We start from the raw sequence: 23,577 nt of genomic DNA on the forward strand, positions 1-23,577 counted from the left end.
ACGAACAGGATGTCTGTGTGTGTCTCTGTGTTTGTTTATATGTGAGAGTGTGTCTGTGTGAGAAAGAATGCTTGCATGTGTGTGGTGTGTGTCATTGTTACTTTTTGTAAAACACTACTTATTGTACTATTAAGAAGGTATAAATTTACTCCGTGTAGTTAAATAGCTCATCCATTTCAACATAATTAATTAATTAAGTGGCCTAGAATAAGGGCACCTATTTCTGCTGTGAAGCAGTAATGTGTAAACATCACTGTGTTTCGGTCTGAATGGCGCCGTAGCTAGTGAAATTACTGGGCAAATGAGACTTAACATCTTATGTCTCAAGGTGACGAGCGCAATTATTGTAGTGCCGCTCAGAATTTTTGGGTTTTTCAAGAATCCTGAACGCCACTACATTGTAATGGGTATGGTATCAATTACCATAAGCTGGACGTCCTGCTCGTCTTGTTCCTTGGTTAAACTTTGTCTATTAATTCCACTTTGTTAAGCGTATAGATCTCGAGATTTTCATTTATAAGGTCATAAACATGTTCTAATTGTTTAGTAAACTGTCGCTTTGCAAAAGTGATCTTAACACAGTTATTAAATTGAAATAAACTGTGAGCAGGTGTCCGACGAGGAGTCTGTGTCGAGTAGCGGCAAGCGGCGGCGCGGCGACCCGGCGACGGAACACTCCCGCCCGCACGGCGCTCCCCCCGCGCCTCACGCCCGCTTCGCAGCGCACGTGGCGCATCTCGCGCTACCCGCCGACCCCGCGCTCTGGACACAGGTGACACGCGGCGGACGGCCATTTTGGACATTTTCTTAACATTTGCAGCTCAATATATATTGACGACCTGTATAGCCGAGTGGTTAGCGATCCTACCTACTAAGCTAGAGGTCCCGAGAGGTGCAAGCATTTATATGATGAATATGGATGTTTTTGTTTCCGAGTCATGGATGTTTAAATGTATTTATGTGTGTTTAAGTAAGTATATTGTATTAAATATATCATTGTCTTGTAACCCATAACACAGGCTATATATGCTTAACTTGGGGCAAGATAATTTGTGTAAAAAGTGTGTCAATTTTATTATTATATTAATAGGCCAGTCCAAACTGCCCTTAAAGATTTTGTTGACTTTGGCAAATATACCAACTTCAAATATTCATTCAAATTCAAATATTTTTACTCAAAATAGGATTCAAAATCACTTATTGAACGTCAAAAACTACCACCCATTCAAAAAAGACTGCCTCAGACCTGAGCAGGAACTCAGCGGGCTTTTTTTAAATATAAAATATGGATTACAATATGATATCGTACAATAAACATTTATAATTTAAAAGCCTGAGAGTGTTCGCTTCGTTCCCAGTCTGTGGTGTCATTAAGAAAATCGTTTATGCTATTATACTACCTTTCCCACACAAACGTTTTAAATTTCGTAACACATTTGTTTTGTACATTTTCTGGGATCATATTGTAGAAGCATTACATAACTTTGATTAATACTAATCTCAACTATTAATAGAAATTATAGAACACATACTTTTTGTTTTTGGAGTGGATGAAGTGAGTTGAATTTTAAAGTAAAGATATGCAAAATTGACAATCGTTACAGAATAATATAATGTTTGTTCCCATAATCTAAACATATAGGAGAGTTTCTTGCACCGCTTCTTCTCTCTCAGAGCGCCATTCGTTTCCGAAGCGGTAGTAGTATCTAGTATATTAGAAATGACATCAAAAAGAATTCTAAAAGAATCAATTTTGAGAAAATAGATGCCTTTTATTTCTTTTCATAATAAAATCGTAACAAAGTAGAACCTGCAAATTGAAGATATTTTTTAATGAATACTTGCTATACTGATACAAACAATACTGATGCCAACAAATTATTTTAGATAGATTTTATTCATATTTGGCAAGAGTCCGGCACAAAAAATAGGCGTACTATCACCCTTAACGCAGATGACGTTGCGGGGAGCAGCTAGTTGTCAAGACAAAAAAGATTTAATACTGCACCACACTTATTCCCAGCCTGTAGAGCACTGTAAACTGTCAATGTGTCTGTTACGACTGTATATTATATGAGATTCTAGGGGAGACGTTCCTAGCTGTCAAAATAAAAAACAAATATATAAAATATCAATGTTATAGAAGTTTTTGACCATATTGATGATTAATTATTATCTTCAGACTTAGCAGTAATGGTTTAACGAATTTTGTACTTTTGTCTCCTTGGTAGTTTTTTAAATGTCTTCCGATTCAGACTGATACTCAGTAGTGGCATTAGCAATTTACCACGTGAAAATAAGACTTCGTCCCTTGGATGGATCAGTTTTCATAATGCTCATTTGCCATTCTTAAAGCTTCAGTAAGATTTTTCGAATTAAATGTCTCGTTTCCAGGACTTGTTGCCTCTTTTTCAATAGGCTATGAATTTAACTTTTCTTCCAAGTCGGTTTCAGTCAAATCTTCAACTTGCGATTCAACAAATTTCTGAATTCTATCTGTTACAACCCATCTCGTCCTATTCCATTCGTAATTTCTGATTTGCAGTCTAAGTTTGAATGTCAACAGATTCTTCGTCATTTTTCGTACTAAGAGCAGGTCTTTTTCCAGCATAATTTCAATGTCTTCTTTCAATGGCTTCTTCTTTTTTTAAACGTTCTTGTCGTACCGACGTCATATGACGTTGCGATAAATAATCGGAAATGAGGGTCAAAACTGTTTCGTGGTCAATTGCCAGTTCTTCAGCTATTTCGTAATATGCCAATCTTGCTCCACTCTTTTAACATATTGACATAGCATTGTAGGTCAAAACGTGATGACTTAGCATGTCGCGCCAAGCCATCTGCCACTGAGAACCTATGTTATTTTGACTTTGCACTATCAATGATTGTTTATAAACAAGTTGTTCACCGCTACCTTTGTCTGCTGCGCAATGAATGATAGTTTGTAGACATGGTTTTCACTGCTCTAGTACAGTCATGGATGCTACTATATATTCGGATAATTTTATGAAAACAAAATGGCGTCATCATTCATTTTAGAAAAAGTGAAATGAAAGTAACTCTGCAGCTATATAAAGCTGAGTTTGAAGCATTACTTTAAAGTGTATAAACCTAATGCCGAATGTACTCCAACACTATCTAGCTCGTATGGGTGCACTCGTTTTTTTATTTATGAAAATAAGGGACGAGACGAGCAGGACCGTTCAGCTGATGGTAAATGCAACGTCCTATCCATTACAATGCAATGCCGATCAGGATTCTCGAAAAACCCAAAAATATAAGATATTAAGTCTCGTTTTCCCAGTTATTTCGCTTGCTACAGCGCCCTCTAGAAAGGAACACAGTAATGTTTTCACGTTAGTGCTTCACGGCTGAGATAGGCGCCGTTGTGGTACCCATAATCTAGCCGGCTTCCTGTGCAAAGGAGCTTCCCGCTGGTAACTCGCGACTCTATAAGTTGGTAATCTGTATTAACTCGAGTCGGTATTGTGTTGACAGAAGGAAGTGGGGGCGCTAGTGTCGCGCGTGGTGGACGAGGCAGCGGGTGTCGCTGCGGTGGCGGCGCGCGTTGGCGGCGCGGAGCTACTCATGGCGTCGTGCGAGGAGCTCGCGGGGGGCCTCCGACTGCGGCTGGGGCCCGCCATCAAGTTGTACGCGCTTGTACGATACCTGCGCGAGACGCTGGCAGCTGCGTCACCCGACGCGCCGCGCCCGAGGACACGCCCTCGCGCGCGTTCCTGATGCCGCTCTCCGCACTACACGGACACAGAAGACAGTGTGTGTGGCTGAACATAGTCAGTTAAACTCAAAGAAATATTCTTTGAAGTACCATTAGAGTAACGGACAGGAGCTTTGTATTACAAGTACTGACGACACTTAATATTCCTAATGCAGTTTACTGCATGTTGAGTTAGTGATTTTTTTATTAAGTTCAAACATTCAATGGGACGTAATTCCAGAAAAACGTTTCAAACCACAACCGACATATGTCGAAATTGAGCTGTTAAGAACACAAAACTGGTCATGTGATTCATGTTAACGGACTGACAAAAAATGGCAGCCCTACTGTCAACATTTTAAGGAATTCGTGTTTAAAGATGTTTGTGGCTTGGAACGTTTTTAAGTAACTACGTCCAATTAATTGTGCAGTAAAATAGCTGTAGAAGCTTTGTGAACAATATTTTTAAGTGTTTTATTTTAGTGGTGAACATTGAGTTGCTAGTTTCAAATGTTGTTATACATAATCATTATTTTTTTAATAATGTCCAGCATACTTACTACATATACATTTATATTTGTTTATAATTTATACAAATATTTTAATTAGTGCATCACCATTAAGCACAAATTCTTTAAATGTTAGTCAGATTGGAGGTTGTGACAAACAAATTGACATTATATTAGATAACTATCTTAATTAATATTTGCAAAATACCTTAACTTTGTAATATTGTCCTGTTTTGAATTGAATTATCATGAAACAGTAGGAAATAGGTAATTAAACAAGTTTCAATATTAATATTCAGTAATTCCCTAGATAACGCGATTTTAATAACTCGTATACCATGGGCATTAGGCCCATATAACGCTGGGATTTCCCATATACATATCTCTTTACTGTGGAATTATCTGTAGTTTGATATGATGTCAATAAATCATGAAATAGAATATGATATTAACTGAATAATATTTTAATTATCTATTATCCGTTGTTCATTTAGTGGCCATTTTTCCTTCAAATCATTCAAAGGCGAGAAAAGATAGAAATTTATATATACAATAAACAGCTACATTACTGAAATAAAAATGTTTTGTTTATATCAAGCACTTGGTTGTCCATGCTAAATGTAGATAATTATATTGCCCTATATAATAAAATGGGATTAAGTTCACATAAATTGAATATTATATAATTTCTATTTGAAAAGTAAAGCCAAAGAAGTTAAACTAATTATATTTAGGTTGGCTTTTAAGTTTGTATGTCGGCTCTAACTTAATAGTATACAGGGATGGCCAAAACTGAAAGTATGTGTTCAACTGAATCGGGCCTGAGATACCTTTAAGTACTTTTCGCAATTCTGTAAATATTATACATTTACAAATTATTGTAAATACTGTAACTACTTTATTTTATAATGTTATAATAATCAATCTGGAATTTGAATTATATTAATCTTCCCCATTTATTATATCATGTTAATGCATTCTCTACTTCTTTAAATAATGCCATGTGCTCAAAATCAATAAAATCAAAAAATTTATGTTGCAGTGAAAATTAGAAAGATGTAGATGAAATGTCTGTCAAATTTAAAAATAAGATGTTTTATTTAACAAATTTAATGAAAAATATACAGTAATCATACTGTATTACTATCATAGTATTAACCTTGGATAATTTATGCGTCTAGATAGAGTCTGCTGTTAAACAACCTATAAAAACAGGCCAGCAATTTTAGTTCAATGTACGTGGCAACCTACGTCTTACACTCGCGATTTGTATGACACTTTGTGTGCGTGAATTGTCATAGTAGACATATATATTATGATCTTAACATTTCAAATCAAGGGTGTTGATCCATATTTTTTTGGTGAGAGACACAATAATATACCTATCATATATATATATGTACAAATAATGTTTTATAATTCCTATGGAAATTACATGTGTGTAAATTTAATTTATTTTATTATTCCTTAATATGTACATATAGAAATAGGGTAGTAGTGGTTTGTTTAGTAAAGATGAAGGATATTTTTGTTAATGTTTGTAAATATAGTTAAGTCGTGTAATATATTATATTAAATGTTGAATGGTTATGCTGTTGGGCGTGGCTAACGGTTAGGACTGTACTCTTAATGTCATTGATGGACTTCTATGTTGTTCTATAATAAAGTTTTTTGACTGAATAACTTACTCTTTATCATTATTTCTACCGGTTATATTTTTCTTGTTAATTTTTTCTCTAGACCCTGTCGTGTGCCACTGTACGATGTAGGTACGAAAACACATCGGTTGTCCATCACTCACCGCGACACGTGTGCCGTTTTTATTTCAGTGATAGGTATATATTTTTCTTGCTTTGTTTGTTTGTTCAGAGTCGATGTCCTTAATGGCATAAAAAGTTTTCCGATAAACAAGAAAAACGTTATCCAAAGTAGTAATAATTCTTTTTTTTTGTCATTGCGCGTGGTAAGATAACTTTTATGACCTTGTCAGGTAGGTCTTTTATAAAAATCAATAGAATTCATTCAACTGTCAACAAGGATAGATACTGGATAGTCATGTCAGCGGCACTAGCCAGTCACACTATTTTAATATCTTGGAAAAAATACCTTATTATATTAAGAAATTTTTAGTGAGGTACATAATTACATTATTCATACTAGTTGGTTGGAATATGGTAGTATGGTTATTGCAAATATTTTCTACTTTTTAGTTTGGTTTTCTATTAAAGCAGTTTTTTTAGTTTTTTTTTTTAAATACCTATGTATTTTAATTATATGTTTGTAGCTTTGTATGCTACATTTATGCATATTTTGACGATTAGTACACGACATTACTAAAATAATTTTATGGTTTGTACATTGCACATTTCTACTGTGTACCTAAAGCTTGCAATTTGCTAAGTTAACAATCACAACGCTTTTGCACACTCGATATATTATGTAAGGAAAATTAACAATTCTTTTCCTATAGATTATTTTATTTTAATTTATTTGTGTCGGTTCCCGGCGGATGAAATCATTGAGAGATGTCTGGATGACGCCTCTATACAGAAAACATTGGAAGCCTTTCAACATTTTCGGCTGAAAGCATTTTGTTGCAAATCCTTATTTGGAGGACGAGAAAAAAAGTTATTTGCAGAGATGCTGTGCTGATCATATTCCAAACTTATCCTACTTATTTACAAAGAGTATAGTATCCAAAATAAACAACATATTAATATCTCTTGTTACCCTGTTGAAAATAAACACCACCTATAATTTCTTTCTAGTTTAAATTTTTTGTATTTTTTCTTTTACAGTTTAGTTAATATTTCACCAGGAAGTCCTATCAAAATTGGTTTATTCATTCCGGAGATTATCTGGATTACAAACTAACAGACAGCCAAAATTTTTGTAAACTAATCATTGAACTGTCCTAAATATAAATCTGTAGTATAACATAAATTACACACATAATATTATGATTTTATAGGTACCTATTATCTGTTTTTTGAATTGCAGGAATCTTCAAAGTTAGCCAGAAATAAAATAAAAGACAAAGAAAGCTTTAACCTATCCCTAGAAACCTTGAATATGCTATAAATTAACAACACTCCTCGAAAAAAGAAACTTAAGAAAATTTTTGTGAAAGAATCAAAAACCTCTTCAAAACATTGTCTCAAAAAACAAAAGCTTTGCAGCAAAAGTGCAAAAGATTAAAACGCATATTTGCATTTCTAGAAAGTATTGTAACTTAAAATCCAAAAAATTAAAAAACTAAGTAGTTCAAAAAAAGTTGCCTATCTTATATAGCGTTGAATAAACGTTGAATTCGGAAACATTTTTTTTGTCATTCTTACTGCAATTTTAGCTGGGGACGAGCAGCCTGAATCTTCTCTTTGGCAATAATCCTTTAGTTATTATTAATCAATGATCTTCTTAGTCGCGCACTCTTGTCAGAGTGGTCGTGGTTGCGCTGACGAGGTACATGGTGAGGTGTTCGGTGGGTCAATATCCTTTCTGAAGGTTGATCTCCTGGCGATGTGCTTCCATTTCTGACGGTTAGAAGCGTTGCGAGTACACTGTACTATGGTGGACTCAGTAGCCTTTGTGATGGCATCTATCCAGCGGGTTGGCGATCGACCGCGTGCTCTCTTGCCCTCCACCTGGCCCTGAACTACCAGTCTCTCCATCGAGTTCTCATTTCTAGAGACGTGACCAAAGAACTTCAGTATTCTTAGTTGCACAATTGACGATAGTCTGTCTTTAATACGAAGCTCTTTGAGGATGGATACATTGGTGTGAAATGCCGTCCATGGGATCTTTAGGAGGCGTCTCCAGCACCACATCTCTAATGCATCGATTTTACGGCGGTCCTGCAGTCTCAGAGAACAAGTTTCGGCTTCATAGAGAAAGATTGGAAACACAAGGCATTTCATCAATCTAACTTTAGTCTTCTTGGTAGTCCTCCTGTCCCTCCAAATCTTTCCCAGTTGTTCCACTGCAGACCTGGTGATGGCGCACCGTCGTCTGATCTCGTCGCCACATCCTCCAGTACTTGATATAGTAGAACCAAGATAAATATTGTTCTGTACCACTTCACAGTTATATAGGGTACGTTGGTTCCAATTTGTTCGGCCCGGTCTACTATCATCCTTCGTCTTGTCTCGGTTAATAGTAAGTCCGAATTGGAGACTGGTACTTTCTAGACGGTTTAGAAAATTTTCCATGTCTAATTTTAATTTTCTCTAGTCTGTGCGAGAAGGGTAGTATCATCAGCATATCTGAGGTTATTTATCACGCGTCCCCCAACAGATATTCCTTTGTTCCAATCTTCCAAGACAATGAGCATAATATAGTCTGTGTAGATGTTAAAGAGTAATGGCGATAAGATGCATCCTTGTCGTACACCGGCTTCAGTCTTGAATTCGCTTGAAAGGGTATCATGCACTCGTACCGGTGCAGTACTGTGCTCATACAACCTTCTCAACAGAACTATTAAATGGGGTGGTACACCCATTTCCGCAAGTATCTTCCAGAGGTGTGTCCATACGACCGTGTCAAATGCTTTGCGAAAGTCCACAAAGCAGATGTAAAGGGTTGTATTGAATTCTCTGGCCTTCTCAAAAATCTGACGCAGTATAAGAATTTGTTCGCGAGTGCCTCTTCCCTTAACAAATCCGGCTTGCTCGGGTGCAATCTGCCTTGAGAGGTAGGCCAACAGCCTTGTAGTAATTATGTGGAACATCACCTTTACTTGCATGAGATATCAAGGATATGAGTCTGTAGTTGGTGCATTTCTTTGTGGACCCTTTTTTGTGCAGTGGAATGTAAATGGATTTTGACCAATATTCCAGTTTATAGCAGATGGTATATAAAATAACAACTCCAGGATCTCCCATCGCTTTGAGGACTTGTATTGGGATCTCATCACAACCCATGGCTTTATTGTATTTGAGGTGTGTAATTGCTGCTCGTACTTCATCCCGCATGATGTCGGGTTCACGGTCAAGTATGTGGTGGGGAGAACATGTGAAGCTTAGTGCCAAATTGTTGGAAAATAGTGATTGACAATATTCCTTCCACACATTCACGATATCCTTTATCTCCGTAACCGTATTCCCAGCGGAGTCCTCAACAGCCCACGTCTTAGGATTAAATTGGCGTGTTATGTATCGCACCTTATCATCCAGATCTTTGGTTTGATATTTGTCGGAGTGCTGTTCCAGTTCATCACATATCTTACTCAGATGGTTATTGCGGTCACGTCGGCTAGCAGCTTGTATTAGCTGACTTGGCATTTAGCTTCGTAATGCTAGCACCACTGGCTTTAAGTTTTCGGCGCTCTTCAACCAAATGCCAGGTTTCTTCCGTCATCCAATGTTGTCGTTTTGGTAAGACGGTTTTCGGTTGTGACTCTGCAATCGCCTCCACAATATATGTTTTTGCCGAGATCCACAAGTAGTTAGAGTCATTGTTTCCGATCAATGATATTATAGTATTAAAAGAGGTAGATATGTCACTAGCGCACTGAAAATCAATCGCCTAAATTGAGTCAATTGGTTCCTTTGGTCGTAGTCGCTCTCTCGATACGAAAACGGTACACACGCGTTTGTTGTTGACAGAATTGCTTACAATTTGATATAGGTACTACATTAAAATGCCTTCTTGTGCTATGGGAAGATACACTAAATACGAAAGTAAAAAAAAATCATAGAATTACATACCACAGTTAAGAAATTATGAATTATAACATTTTATTTGATTTCATTATTTATCTAACAAAATAAATATGTCGCCATGACAACGCCGATCGCCGCCAAGCCGATCATAGATTAACGTACAGAAATGACAAAATATTGATGCTGTCTGTTGCGGGATGATCGAGGTAGAATATTTAAGGAAATGATGTAAAAAAGTCGTTGTTGCAGTGAATGTAATACGAAATGTAATAATTTTTAATAAACAAGTGCAACAAAACAAGTTTTAGGGTAGGTAGCGGATGTAGACAATGAGTGCTATTTGCTTACGTAGGAGTTTTTTCAGTAATAATGTCCCTTTCAGTATATCCCTTGCTAACTGCAGAAGAATCAATTAATCATTTTCTTCTTCTGCGATTACCTTATTGTAATAAACCCTCAACAAAAAGACATTCATAAATAATAAAATAATTATAATCTTAAAACTTTTTGGATACAAAAAATAATAATTATAATCTTAAAACTTTTTGGGAGCCGTCGTTAGTAAAATTGTAAAAATGGGACCCTTACTGTAGATACCTTTCGGATTTGTTTTGGTGTCTGTATGTTTTTTATTATTTTATGTATAAATAATGGATATCATCAATGTGGCTATATATTATAATCAATATTAAATTATTTTTTTATAAAATCAATGATACATTATCTACCTAATTTAAATGCAGTTTTACTACTTTATAGCTTTTACTACATGAACTCATGAATGAATCATAATTTAGGCATAAAAATCATATCAGATGAATTAACTGTATTTTTTCTATACAAATACGAAGCAATTAGCAAATTAGAGTTATCTCTTTTTCGCTTGCGATAATTGCATTTACTATCCTTCTTTGACGTGTAATCGTAATGTAGTGTTGCTATGCTATTGCAATGTTAAATAATTCATGTGTGCGTTATTACTAAATATAAAACTATTTAAAATATAAAAAGCTTATTCGAATTGGTCTCCATTGGCTGCAACTGTAAACATTGAGGCCAGTTATCAATAGAAGCACGCACTCTTTCCATGGGAAAATTCTGCTAATTGTACGGATTGTTTTAGGGACTCTACATTATCATCGTTTAGAGCAATCCGTACTCTCAAAAACTGACCGTAAATCACTATCGGGATCAGACGACGGCCAGTCTTCAACCTGATGAAGTACGAAACGTTCATTTCCAACCAAGACTGCGTAGACCGAGTCTTGCTGGAGGGACCACTCTTGGTTATTGAACATGGTGTTGTCACTACCTTCTCAAGAATGGTATCTTGATACACTTGTGCCGATGTTTTGATACCTATTTCACAAAAGTATGGCTCAGTCAGTCCTTCATAGATAATACCCCACGAAACCATCACTGAGGTCGGATAGTGCCCACGTTACACTCTGTCAACTAATTGGGAAGCTTCCTTTTACAGCTTTGAGCGTAAATACGGTCATCTTTTTTGTGAAATTATTATTTTAAATTTTTTCTCATCCATAATAATTTTTCTGTGACCTCCCTTTGTGAACCGCTTCAGTAGTTATTTCGATTTTACCACCCTATTCTATTTTAAATTATCAGTTAAGAAATGACCACTTCGTCTCTTATAGGCTGCAATTCGTAAATCATCTTTTAAATTGCGACATAGTTCTGGGTTCTATCTTCATCTCCCGAGATAAAATCTTTTGCTTTTGGAAAGGATTTCTTCGAATTATTTTCCTTACTGCTTTGACCACCTTTTTCGTCGGAACACTACGTGGACGGCCCGACCTTCTTCTGTCACAAACAGGTAATATCAAACGTATGGTAGAGTTTTAAAAATTGCAATTGGCTCCATACCTACTTTGTGTAATTCAATCACAGCGATTCGATTCTCTTTATCACCCCACTCCATTTAATATCGCAAAATATTGTATAAGGTATTGGCGCCAAAATGAGAAAACGCAATGAACAATCATATAAAAATGACAGATTCCAAATTCAAACGTAAAATTTTGTTTATATTTAATTGTAACAGTATTTATGGCCAGATTAAGTATACATAGTATGTAAATAAGTGTAAAAATAAGTTCTTATAATTTAAATTTCATATTAACAACTAAAATGTGTTTATTGCATTATTATAAAATAGTTACACAAGCAAATAAAAAAATCTTCCCTACATTCAATCTTAATATTACAAAATGTGATATTATATGTATTGTTTGTCGTTTCTCATCAAAATGTATATTTTGATGTTTATGTGAATTTTGTATGAAGACAGTCAGAGGGCTCCGGGGTAAAGAGCTAACAGCGTGTTTCTTTGTTATCGAAAAGCATTACCTTCCCCGAATAAAAAACGGCTACTTATGGATTTGAATTGAAGTAACTAGCATGTCGTATATTTCTATCGCACTACTAGGTGTATTGGATGAAAGAATGACACTACTTAGAAAATGTTCAATTGTGGACAAATATATGATATCAGTTGGGCACAAAGAGCACTTGCCTCATACCTGTGCCTAAGCTTATCCGAACCTGCTGATAGATCACTCTTTTATCAGTTTCTATCATTTGCCACACAACACTGATGTAATCTTCAGTCTTCGGCGTTGGAGGCCGTCTCTTCATTATCGGTGACCTTAGTGCAACCACACTTAAACGCAAAACCAGTTGTAAACTTTGGCACTAGATGGGGCTTCATCGTTAAAGACATAAGTAGTGTATCACAACTTCCTGTTGACTTAAATGACAACAAAAATCTTTAAAAAAAATTACACCAAAAAATTCTCGCAAATTCATGCTGACACAGATAATTTTCAATTTGCCACTGAATCGTAAAATAAGTGACAGATGTATAAAATACATACCCAACAAAATTGGCTGAGTTCCATTTTCATAATTTGGGCTTTCTATTACATTGTTTACAAGTTCAGAAGGCAAGTCCTAAAATAATTCAGTGTCACCATCGTATGCGTAACATACCATAAGTTAGAACTCTATGGTTAGAGTAGTCCATTAAGGACTTTGTTGCTAAAGCCGTATAAAAAAGTTTTGAAAAGTGAACTCCATAAAATTGACGGGCACGTCACAAAAACCAATTTTCAAATTGACATTTATCTAGAAAGAGTAAAGACGAGGGAATTGAGAGAAGCCTAAGAGCGAAGCCAATGTTGTTTTGTTTCGATTTCTCACATTTATGAATCAAGTTCAAAGTTAAAAAATAAACTGAAAAATGGCTCTGTATTGTGCAAGTAAGGCGATATATAATATTGACAGATTATAACGGATCGAGTTAAAAAAAATTGTTTAGTTACCGGTGTGCTGATCAAAACACGCATTTTCCAATAATTATCGGTGGTAGTGGCTTCAATGCTAACAATTGAATATCCTTAGTGTTCTAATTTAACACCAGATTGTGAATTTGTTTTAAGTGTTCTTATTTTGAGTTTATTATTTTCCTAACCTAAATAATGTTGCAGTATCCAATGAAGTGCCAGAAGCTCCGGTTATTTCCCCATCTTCGGGATGTGTTTTCGAAAAACGTATAATTGAAAAGTATATAATAGAAAATGGTGTTGATCCAATAAGTGGTAAAGAGTTGAAAGTTGAAGATCTGATTGAAATCAAAAGTAAGTTTAAATTAGAAAACATTATTTACAATTAGCTTAATTCAAATTCTTTTACTCATCATAAATCAAGATATTACAGAATAAAGTTGCTTATTACTTGGTGAGTGTGAAATAACCAAGATATTATCACATAAAGTGGGTGGACTGCACAGTCCACTATTGATTACTGAATCTACCAGGGATTATTATCATGACGATAGTCATCCAGACTACAAGAAGGGGTTGGGCTAAGCAACAAGCTAGGTGCATCTCAGGATCCTGTCTATTCCACAAACTTCACATGTTGCTGGAAATAGATTATTTTTACTATAAGAAATCTGACTCTCTAACTCTGATAGGTGGATAGGCCAAAATGCTAGCTCAAAAGTGTTATTTTATTATATACATAATTGAAGTGCAAATAACACAACATACTTACAGATAATGTTATATACTTGAAATAGTAATTAATGATTATGAGAAATTGAAAATGTATGTGAAATGGTAAAACTTCCAAGCAGAATTTTATCAAATAACTTGCTGCAACCAACAGGACTGTTTATCATAACTATTTACAAATAGAAACACTTTATTAGCATACAAAAAACACTCACTCAAAAACACAACAATTTACAATATTAATTAAAATCTTAAAATACTAAATTAAATACCGTAACACTATTATAAAGATTAAAAATAAAGTAATAAAAATAACAGTGTGAGCATGATTCCCTGCTAAAAGGAGCTGACTCAGTATATTGTTGGTCAGTGCAGAAGACATCAACACAACACTGGTTTTCAGCAGCCCCTCGTGACATTTGGAGTGGACAGTTGCATTAGTCTTCCCATTGTTATTAATTTGTGAAGGTAGGTATCGAAGGGAATGACTAAATATTTATTTGTTTAGTGATCATGTAAAGTGTAAAATAGATATCACAAAACACAAAGCAATTTATCAACACATTGATAATAATAACAAATAGTGATTCAATAACTGTAAGTGCACTGACTCTGATGTAGTCACCTTGTTTAACATGATGTGAATGCAGTTGTAAAGTGGGACAACACTTCACATGTCTTAAATAACTAATTTATTATTGATTCTGTCACCCTTATCATGTTTTAAGAACTCCTCAACTGCAGCTGTAAACAGATGTAAGGGGTTACAATTTAACTGGAGAGTAGACGAGCATTATTTCTTGGTCCTAGCATATTTTTTATCAGTTTTTTTTTTGTGCCACAATAATATCATACTTTATCGACGGGTAACACCCATTAACTGAATTGCCCAGTGTACAACCAACAACCACAAAGTATAAAACAGATCTTAAAATATGATAATACTAATAAATCAATCATATGATAATACTAATAATTTGACTTCATATAAGTATTGTTTCTGTAAATTTAATAGAAAAAAAATGGAAATATAAATAGAATCTATGACTATGATTATTTGCAAGAAATTAGGTTAAAATCTTTGAATTTAAGTTTAAAGAGCAATAACTCCATTGTTTGTTTATATATTTATTATTGGCCTCAAAAAGTGCACACATAAGAGAAATTTAACGTTACAATGGGTAATTAATGACTTCATTAATATATACTTGAAATATCACATACCTACTTATTAATATAAAAAATTATTTACATATTGGGTATACAAATGAAACAATTTAATGTTATGACAAACAAATAGTGAGTGTAAGACGTAGCTTGTCCCACACCCTTAAGTAATAAACCTTACCTCCAAGTAAAGTAGACTGCTTGCCACATGTAGTCCAGGTTGGCAAGCAGTCTACTACAAAATAGTGCATATAACTTAAATCACTGTATTAATTTATTAGCATAACACACACGAAAATAGCCTCATTATAGTAAACAAGAAATTTGGTTAAATCCTTCTCCACTGAAGAATAAGATATCTTAACTAGTACAAAGAAGGTACATGGACAAATTCCATTTGCTGTGCTCGAGTCAAACAGTCTCTAGAAATAGTCCAAGCAGGTTACTCAGGTAGATAAGGGAATGCAAACGGCTGATAAACTTCAAAAAGATGGGACAAAATATCTGGGCCCATATCAGACCAGTATTGCTCTGAACCAATAGTACCTACTGAAAGAGAATTGGAGGAGGACTTTGCCAATAAGTATTTTGAAGTGAGAGATTATAATACCTATATATTAATATAATATTTTATGTATTTCGAATTAAACCTCTCATCAAAATAAAATATTAAGCTTGTAAAATATAATAAAATGTAGTAGACTTCGGAAATAATAAATTTATTTTTATTACATATCATTATTACACTAATATAAATGATATAATTATTATAAAAGTGTTTAGATTTGAAAGAGCGACATCTCTAGCGAATTTCCTAATATGCAAGTATTGGGGTTGAGCAGGTTATTGACTGTAAAGTAGATCCTGTAGATGAAGCCACAACCTGAGAGTTGAACCAAGACATATAAAGATTTATGAACTTTATGTCATTTGTTAGGGCAGTGGAAGTCTCGGGTTCGAGTCCCGCATCGTTCATAAATTTTGTTTTCAAATTTAATTTGTGTAATATTGAAGATTACAAGAAAATATTTGTTCACAACAGCTCCAGCAATAGTAAAACCAAAGCCTCCGAGTGCTACATCAATCCCAGCCACATTGAAGAGTATGCAAGATGAGTGGGACGCCCTTATGTTACATGCCTTCACACAAAGACAACAGCTACAAACTGCTAGACAGGTAACAAAAATAGTGTTATGAATTAATTGAATATTACAAATTATCTGAAATAGCAATTGTTTAGTTTCTTTATGATTATTCCCACCAGATTTACAAATAATAGGTCCAATTTTTTGATTTATTTCATTGTTTTTACTTAATTATTTATATAAATAGAATTTGAAATTATTATTTTTAAATAATTTGTGAAGAAATAACAGACACTTGTTATTTCAACACTAAGTCTCAGCCCCCATTCCTTGCTACTTCCCATGCCCACTCGTCGAGAGTGTGGCCGGTCCCGAATGGCCAACTCTCCTCCTTCTCTTACTTTACTCTTCATGCCGTACTTCATGCTCGTCGTCGTGCTCACCGCTCCTTATTTTGTCGGTTTTTGAGTGCGAGTCAAAGGACAGACAGTATTTTGTCGAAATTAATTGCGTGAGTAGAGTAGCGTGTGGGCAAAGAGGGCAACATCGCAGTGCGTGAGGAGCAATAGCAATGAACAGCGCAAGGAGCATATAATATAAGCGACACTCCAAGTGTCAGAGCGTGACGACAACATAAAAACCCAAGTTATAAAAACATGCAAAAATGCATTATTTGCAGTACTGACGTATTTAATCAATTTATCATTTGAAAAAGGTCAATTAGCCAGTACCTACTCTTAAGTAAGGTACTTATACGGAGCTAATTAATTATAGACCAATAACTCTTATATCCATTCTATCAAAAGTTTTTGATAACCGATATACCGGGTTTTTTTTTACGAAATTCAACGCCATTACATAGGATTAATACGGATTTCAACAAAATAAGTCTACCACAATGGCCGCATACACATGAGCTGAAAATCCAATAATAAAAATAGATCAAAAGTAAGATCATATCGAAGAATTTGCAGTTCTTCGATATGACCCAAGCTTTTCACTGAGTTGACTTTGAAATTCTTTTAAACAAATGTGGTGTCACTTCAAAATAATAATAATATTGACACACTGTTACACAAAATCATCTTGCCCCAAACTAAGCATAGCCTGTACTATGGGTACAAGACAACGGTATATTTAATACGATATACTTACTGAAACATACATAAATACATATAAACATCCATGACTCGGAAACAAACATCCATATCATATAAATGATTGCACCTACGGGGATTCGAACCCGGGACCTCTGGCTTAGTAGTCAGGTTCACTAAAAATTCGGCTATATGAGTCTGTAAAGTTATATTAAAAAGAGGCAACATTTCGCGTAATATTTATGTAACATCAATTTGACATGTCTGTCTGCACTCTTCAGGAGCTGAGTCACGCCCTATACCAGCACGACGCGGCGTGCCGAGTGATCGCGCGGCTCACCAAGGAGGTGACGGCCGCGCGCGAGGCACTCGCTACGCTCAAGCCGCAGGCTGGGATCGTGGCGCCGCAGCCCGCACATATCGTAAATAAACTACCATTACTTACACCAGGCCTGTCTCACTCCCTGTGTAGGTATCGATATCGGCCTCTACAGAGTTGGCCAGCCCGTAGGGTCTCACGAGAGACTACTGTAGGTTTGACAACAAAATAATATTGATTTATAATTACGATTACATAACTATTTATTGTATAGGAAAAGCTACGCTATTTTTATAAGGTGACCTACCATTTTAGACCAAGAAGACTACCCTAATATCGTCAAAAGAGGTAAGAGTCAAGAGGGAACTTCTAGGTGAAATAAAATGTAGGTTACTGCTGCTGTGTGATCTGAATTACACCTTATTGTATAGCCGCAAGACTTCCTATTTCTTAAATTGATTTTGTGGAGTGTGTCTTCTGTACTTACACATATTATTTGCTTAGAATCGTCTCAACAGGTATGTCATGTTCATATGGCACTTCAACAGAATACATTATATCACTACTTACATTTTTACAGACAAAGTATTGACCAATATTAATTTAAAGTTAGAATTAATTTTTAAGTGAGCAAAGAAAATCATTGAATACATATATGGAATCATCACTGAATATATCATGTTATATTGTTCACCGTCTCTGATAATTGGAGAGTTATATTCTAAATTGGATTTTTTATGTACTATAAAGGTGGAACTAGACTTTGTGGCGTACTGTTTACCCTGGTTATCTTGTATTTAGCTGCTATTTATCTTTTTAGTAATATTTTATATCATTAAACAGGCAGAGCACGCGGCAGGCGCAGGCGGTGCGGTGGCAGTGGGCATGTCAGCGGAGGTGGTGGCCCGGCTGCAGGAGCGCGCCACTGCGCTCACCCAGGAGCGAAAGCGGCGCGGCCGCACAGTGCCCGAGGCGCTGCTGCCGCCCGACCAGATCCGGGCCTTCATCACGCTCGCCTCACATCCGGTTCGTTCTCGTCTGCAGCTGTACCTTCATCTCACTATATTATACAATATGTTTATGTTAAATGAATGAAAATTGGCAACGCTGCATACCAAGAGCTTAAAATTATTACTTACCTACTCCACCCGCAAGTGGTGCGACGCGATTCACGAATGACTTGCCGCGTGCGGAAAGTAACTGACGATGGGCGTTGAATTAACGTCCATCAATCAGTCGACAACGCGTCGACGGATCGCGTATCTTCACTCACATTGGAAATGAAGTGTATATATTTTATAATTGTGCGATTGCGGGAAAGAGAGGGAAGATGAATGAGGTTTATGAACATGAAGTTAGTTAATCGGCTCGAACATGTGTTATTGCAATAACTGCAATTATTATTGATATAACTGCAATTGAATAACAAACATATTAAACTTTATATTGACACATCACTACATTATCTTTTTCTTTAACATTTATATTTGATTGAAAAGTTGATAAATAAATATTTAATTTCCCAAATGATCCGCTTACTTTATTATGTGTTTACTTTCAGGGATTACATTCAGCCAGTGTTCCTGGTATCTTATCTCTGGACATCAACCCATCAGACCACAGCCGCTTGCTGACGGGAGGCAATGATCGTAATGCTACTGTATTCAATAAGGACACTGAGCAGGTGCGCTTCTTATTGAGATAAAAATCCTTATATTATATTCTATAATACTATAAAGAATTATTGGGGTTCAGTTTAAAAAAGTAACAATTTCACATAATTAGTTGTAACCTAGGGTCATTTTGATACTCTAAATTCTCCACTTCAGGCATTGCTTTGATATTATTTAATTCGATTAATAAAAAAATGATTTTACCGACATTTTAATATGCTACGATTTTTGAGAGTTTTTCTAGGATATTATGTCATATATAACACTTAACATTATTGCCAATTTCAAAATTATTAATAGGAACCTGCATATTGTTTTGTTCCCGTTATCCATTATTAGACCTTCTTTTTAGGATCAGATATCCTTGACATGTTAAGCCATAAATAAAATAAAAGTTCCGAAGAGCTGTTTAACCTGATTCCTGCCGCCGAATTCCACTTTCGCACGACACGCCACAAGTTAGGATATCATCCTCACCATCTGGATGTGTGGCGGTCCTCCACAGTGCGGTTTTCAACTAGCTTTCTTCCACGTACTACAAAGCTGTGGAATGAGCTTCCTTGTGCGGTGTTTCCGGGACGATACGACATGGGTTCCTTCAAAAAAAGCGCGTACACCTTCCTTAAAGGTCGGCAACGATCCTGTGATTCCTCTGGTGTTGCAAGAGATTGTGGGCGGCGGTGATCACTTAACAACAGGTGACCCGTACGCTCGTTTGTCCTCCTATACCATAAAAAAAATGCATACAAAAAATAGTTCAATAAACAACTTATCAATCTTGTTGTACCTACCTATATAAAGTTCAATCCTGGGTGTCCTTTATCATCCTAACTCAGCTATGTTTGATAGAAGAACTAGTTAAAAAAATTGTAACAAATTTCCCTTTTGATTGTTGCAAGTTATCAATTTCGGGGTTTTTACTACTTTGTGTCCTTTCCCATTCGTAAATATACCTAATACAAGCTATGCCTCTTCCATTAGCGCTGCCGGGGAAATATTATATTTGAATTTTGTTCTCCATCTGTTTATGTTTTGCTGTTACTATAATATGTATGTTGCGAATTGTTATAAACTTGTGTGTTTTACGATTACAGGTAGTTGCGATCCTGAAGGGTCACACGAAGAAGGTAACGCGTGTGATCTATCACCCCGACGAGGATACCGTCATCACGGCCTCGCCCGACCACACCATCCGTGTGTGGAACGTGCCTACGTACGTACACGAACTATGAACACTATAACAAACTACCGGTTGAACACCCTAACACTGTGTTAACATATTTTGCAGGTCTCAGACGTCAGTGATCCTACGCTCGCACGACGGTCCAGTGACAGGGCTGTCACTGCACCCTACTGGAGACTATGTGCTGTCCACCTCCACAGACCAGCACTGGGCCTTCTCCGATATCCGTACCGGTGCACTGCTCACAAAGGTATACATCAGCTTCTTCTATCTAGAAAATGTTGCAAAGTGTTGGTTCTATTACACAACATGTTTACCAGGTGAGTGACTCGTCTGGTGTCAGTCTGACCACCGCGCAGTTCCATCCTGACGGACTGATCTTCGGAACGGGCACAGAGAACGCGCAGGTCAAGATCTGGGATCTCAAGGAACAGAGCAATGTGGCCAACTTCCCGGGACACCTGGGTGCCGTCACCTCTATTTCTTTCTCCGAGAACGGATACTATCTGGCCACGGCCGCGGAGGACGCGTGTGTCAAGCTGTGGGACTTGAGGAAGCTAAAGAACTTCAAGACGATCCAGCTGGACGAGGGCTACGCCATCAAGGAGCTGTGCTTCGACCAGAGCGGCACCTACCTGGCGGTGGCTGGTACGGACGTGCGGGTGTATCTGTGCAGACAATGGCAAGAGTTGAAGGTAGGTAGATTTTGTGAATAGGAGTAACACCAACTTTTCGCTACCCTAATCCATATGGACTAAATGTAGTAAAGCCATGAGTCATCCATAGTACATATGACTCAACGACGAAATCCATCACGACCTCATTCGATTGCTCGCCTTATTTTATTATTAGGAAGTGCTATTTTTCTTTGAACTTATACTAGAATCCAACTCGGTGTCGGGACACAAAAGTAAACGGAAAAAGGGCGCGGGGACTTTGTCGGTCGCCCACGTGATAGTGGTTAGTGTACATAATGAAGTAGGCAGGGCAATACAGGAACAAAAATGAGATATAACATTAAAAACATCTACAGACGGTTAGAAGTTTTTTTTAAATTGATAAAGTCATAAACCTATTTTTATTGGTATTTAAGCTTAGGAGATTAGCTTGAAGCCAGTTAGAAATTTTGTTATAATCAATTTGAGAATTTACAAAGGCTTCGTCCTGTTTAGTACTTGAACATAAATAAAAGATATGTGAACTTAAATGTATATATTAAAACTCTGACAAAATTCCTTAATACAATCTATATATATAATAGAGAATGTATGTTTGTATGTTCCCTAATAACTCCTAAACTATTTGACCGATCTCAATGAAATCTTTTGTAATAGATGCGTTGAAGCTTAAGGAAGGTTTACATATATGCAATAACTAGAATGGCGTGCGTGAAGGTTTTTGATACGGAATGAATTGGTCGGACTTCGAGAGCCGAAGAACTGGTTCCGCGACTTATGGATCGTATCATTCGTAGAGTGGACTATAAAGTATGAATCACAGGCGGTAACATGCCCCAACTCTCTCCCCAGAATACGCAAGCACTATTGTCGGCGATTGCAATTATTTTATTTGGAAAACTGACAGTGTTACAATAACTTAATTACTATACAATAGTGTGAACATTTAACACCATTTAAAAGTTTTCGCATATTGATTCTAATAACACATAACATAGACTGAACTTTTTTTTTAGTATTATATAAAATACTTATGTTGAGGATTAAGTACATAGGTTTGTTTATGGTACCGGTACATTTATTATGTTCAAAGAGAATTTAAACACTACGTTCGATTATGATTTTATGAACAGTTAGGGAAACAGTTTTTAGTCATTTTTAATCTGCTAGAATTTGTGGATGAATTAAACAGGTCAAACTCAGGAAAGCCTTTAAGGTTATTTATGTAGTGAGATGCTCTTGAGGAGAATGAGTTTTGTTTGTAATTTGTCGCGCAATGGGGTATATGTAAATATTAAGAATGTCTTGCGGAGATTCTGGGAATATTTAAATTTATGTTCGGGAGAAGATGTGGAGCGTCAATGTGATATTGTGCTATTTTTGTTAAGAAGAGAATATCAGCTATTTTGCGTCTCTCATGGAGTGGTAATATATGATATCTCTATCTTGACTCATAATCATTGTCATTATGCGACCGTTGTTATGATGTTATGTTGTTCATTATTACAATAATGTTATTCGTGGCAGGTATTGAATGAGCATACAGCTTCGGCGACGGGAGTGCGCTTCGGCAAGCACGCGCAGTACATTGCCTCCACCAGCATGGACCGCACTCTCAAGATCTACGGCCTGGAGTAGGATGCAGAGTGGGTAACCCGCTGATCACTTATATTACCCAACAGGTGTCTGCAAGCTCGTTTTATTTCTTGTTCCATTAAAAATATTGAAGAGTCACGACAATTGGACGTGGTTAAGCAGAAAGGACTCAAACCACACAAATGCACTTTTGAGTTATAGGCATTTGAAGTTTCAGCCTAAATCTTATCTATATAAATATCCGATAAAAAACAAATTCAGTACGTATATTTTTAAGAATAGGGTTTTCACTTCACAGATTCGACCTTCAGGAGTATGATGGCATACTTAACTCATTTTTTACATACATACTTAACTTATTTTGACCAAAGTTTGGTTTGAGTCTTTTCTGCATAACTACGTCCAATTCTACCTTACAATGTTTACAGTAACATGGGGAGTGGTTCTCTGTGTATTGATTTGTAATATCGGTGTCGCCGGCACGTGTACGTTTATGAAGATAATCAGACCTGACACGTCGCACACCATCCGCATCATGAACATTTGATCCGATGCTTTCGCAAGTATGTGAGCTTATTAAAGTGATAAATATTATTTTTTGCTTATAATTTCATTAGTATGAATACATATGAACATGCCCGCTTTAGTTGACTTGTAAGAAAAGCCCTTATAAAATTTATATTATGCTCCAGATTTTGAAGAATTTTATGTAAGCGGTACAGCTGCCATAGTAATAAAATTAACAATATAAGATTGAATTTCCTAAATGCAGTGAATTAGTAATGTATGAGATAGGTTTACGGTTTAGTACGTAAGGACTATCTTAGAAATAAACGTAAGTCACTTCAATGTTGTTTCA

The 23,577-nt window shown here is 36.1% G+C and overlaps 2 protein-coding genes across 3 annotated transcripts in view; both read left to right on the forward strand.

Moving 5' to 3' along the window:
* LOC126965572 (lethal(3)malignant brain tumor-like protein 3) overlaps positions 1-5,910 on the forward strand; it is a 43,034-nt gene extending 37,124 nt beyond the window's left edge. The window contains exons 7-8 of one of the 2 annotated variants that reach the window (XM_050809215.1): positions 611-772; positions 3,499-5,910. In XM_050809215.1, the coding sequence (XP_050665172.1) occupies positions 611-772; positions 3,499-3,741 (405 nt within the window). In that variant the 3' untranslated portion in view covers positions 3,742-5,910. Of the gene's footprint in view, positions 1-610; positions 943-3,498 lie in introns of those variants that run through there. The other variant, XM_050809211.1, reaches the window with a different exon arrangement.
* A 7,086-nt stretch (positions 5,911-12,996) lies between these two features.
* Positions 12,997-23,567, forward strand: LOC126965653 (pre-mRNA-processing factor 19). The gene is made up of 10 exons (XM_050809350.1): positions 12,997-13,165; positions 13,394-13,543; positions 16,131-16,264; positions 17,552-17,692; positions 18,433-18,615; positions 19,151-19,273; positions 20,357-20,475; positions 20,551-20,695; positions 20,766-21,140; positions 22,650-23,567. The coding sequence occupies exons 1-10, from the start codon at positions 13,147-13,149 to the stop codon at positions 22,758-22,760; spliced, it is 1,500 nt and encodes a 499-aa protein (XP_050665307.1). The 5' UTR covers positions 12,997-13,146; the 3' UTR covers positions 22,761-23,567.
* The last annotated feature ends 10 nt before the right edge of the window (positions 23,568-23,577 follow it).

The sequence above is a fragment of the Leptidea sinapis genome, chromosome 1 (genome assembly GCF_905404315.1).
Source record: "Leptidea sinapis chromosome 1, ilLepSina1.1, whole genome shotgun sequence".
NCBI lineage: Eukaryota > Metazoa > Arthropoda > Insecta > Lepidoptera > Pieridae > Leptidea > Leptidea sinapis.

Coding starts and splice junctions, on each gene's coding strand:
- LOC126965653 (XM_050809350.1), top strand. Junction 13,544..16,130: donor AGATCTGATTGAAATCAAAA/GTAAGTTTAAAT, acceptor TGTTCACAACAG/CTCCAGCAATAGTAAAACCA. Junction 16,265..17,551: donor AGCTACAAACTGCTAGACAG/GTAACAAAAATA, acceptor TGCACTCTTCAG/GAGCTGAGTCACGCCCTATA.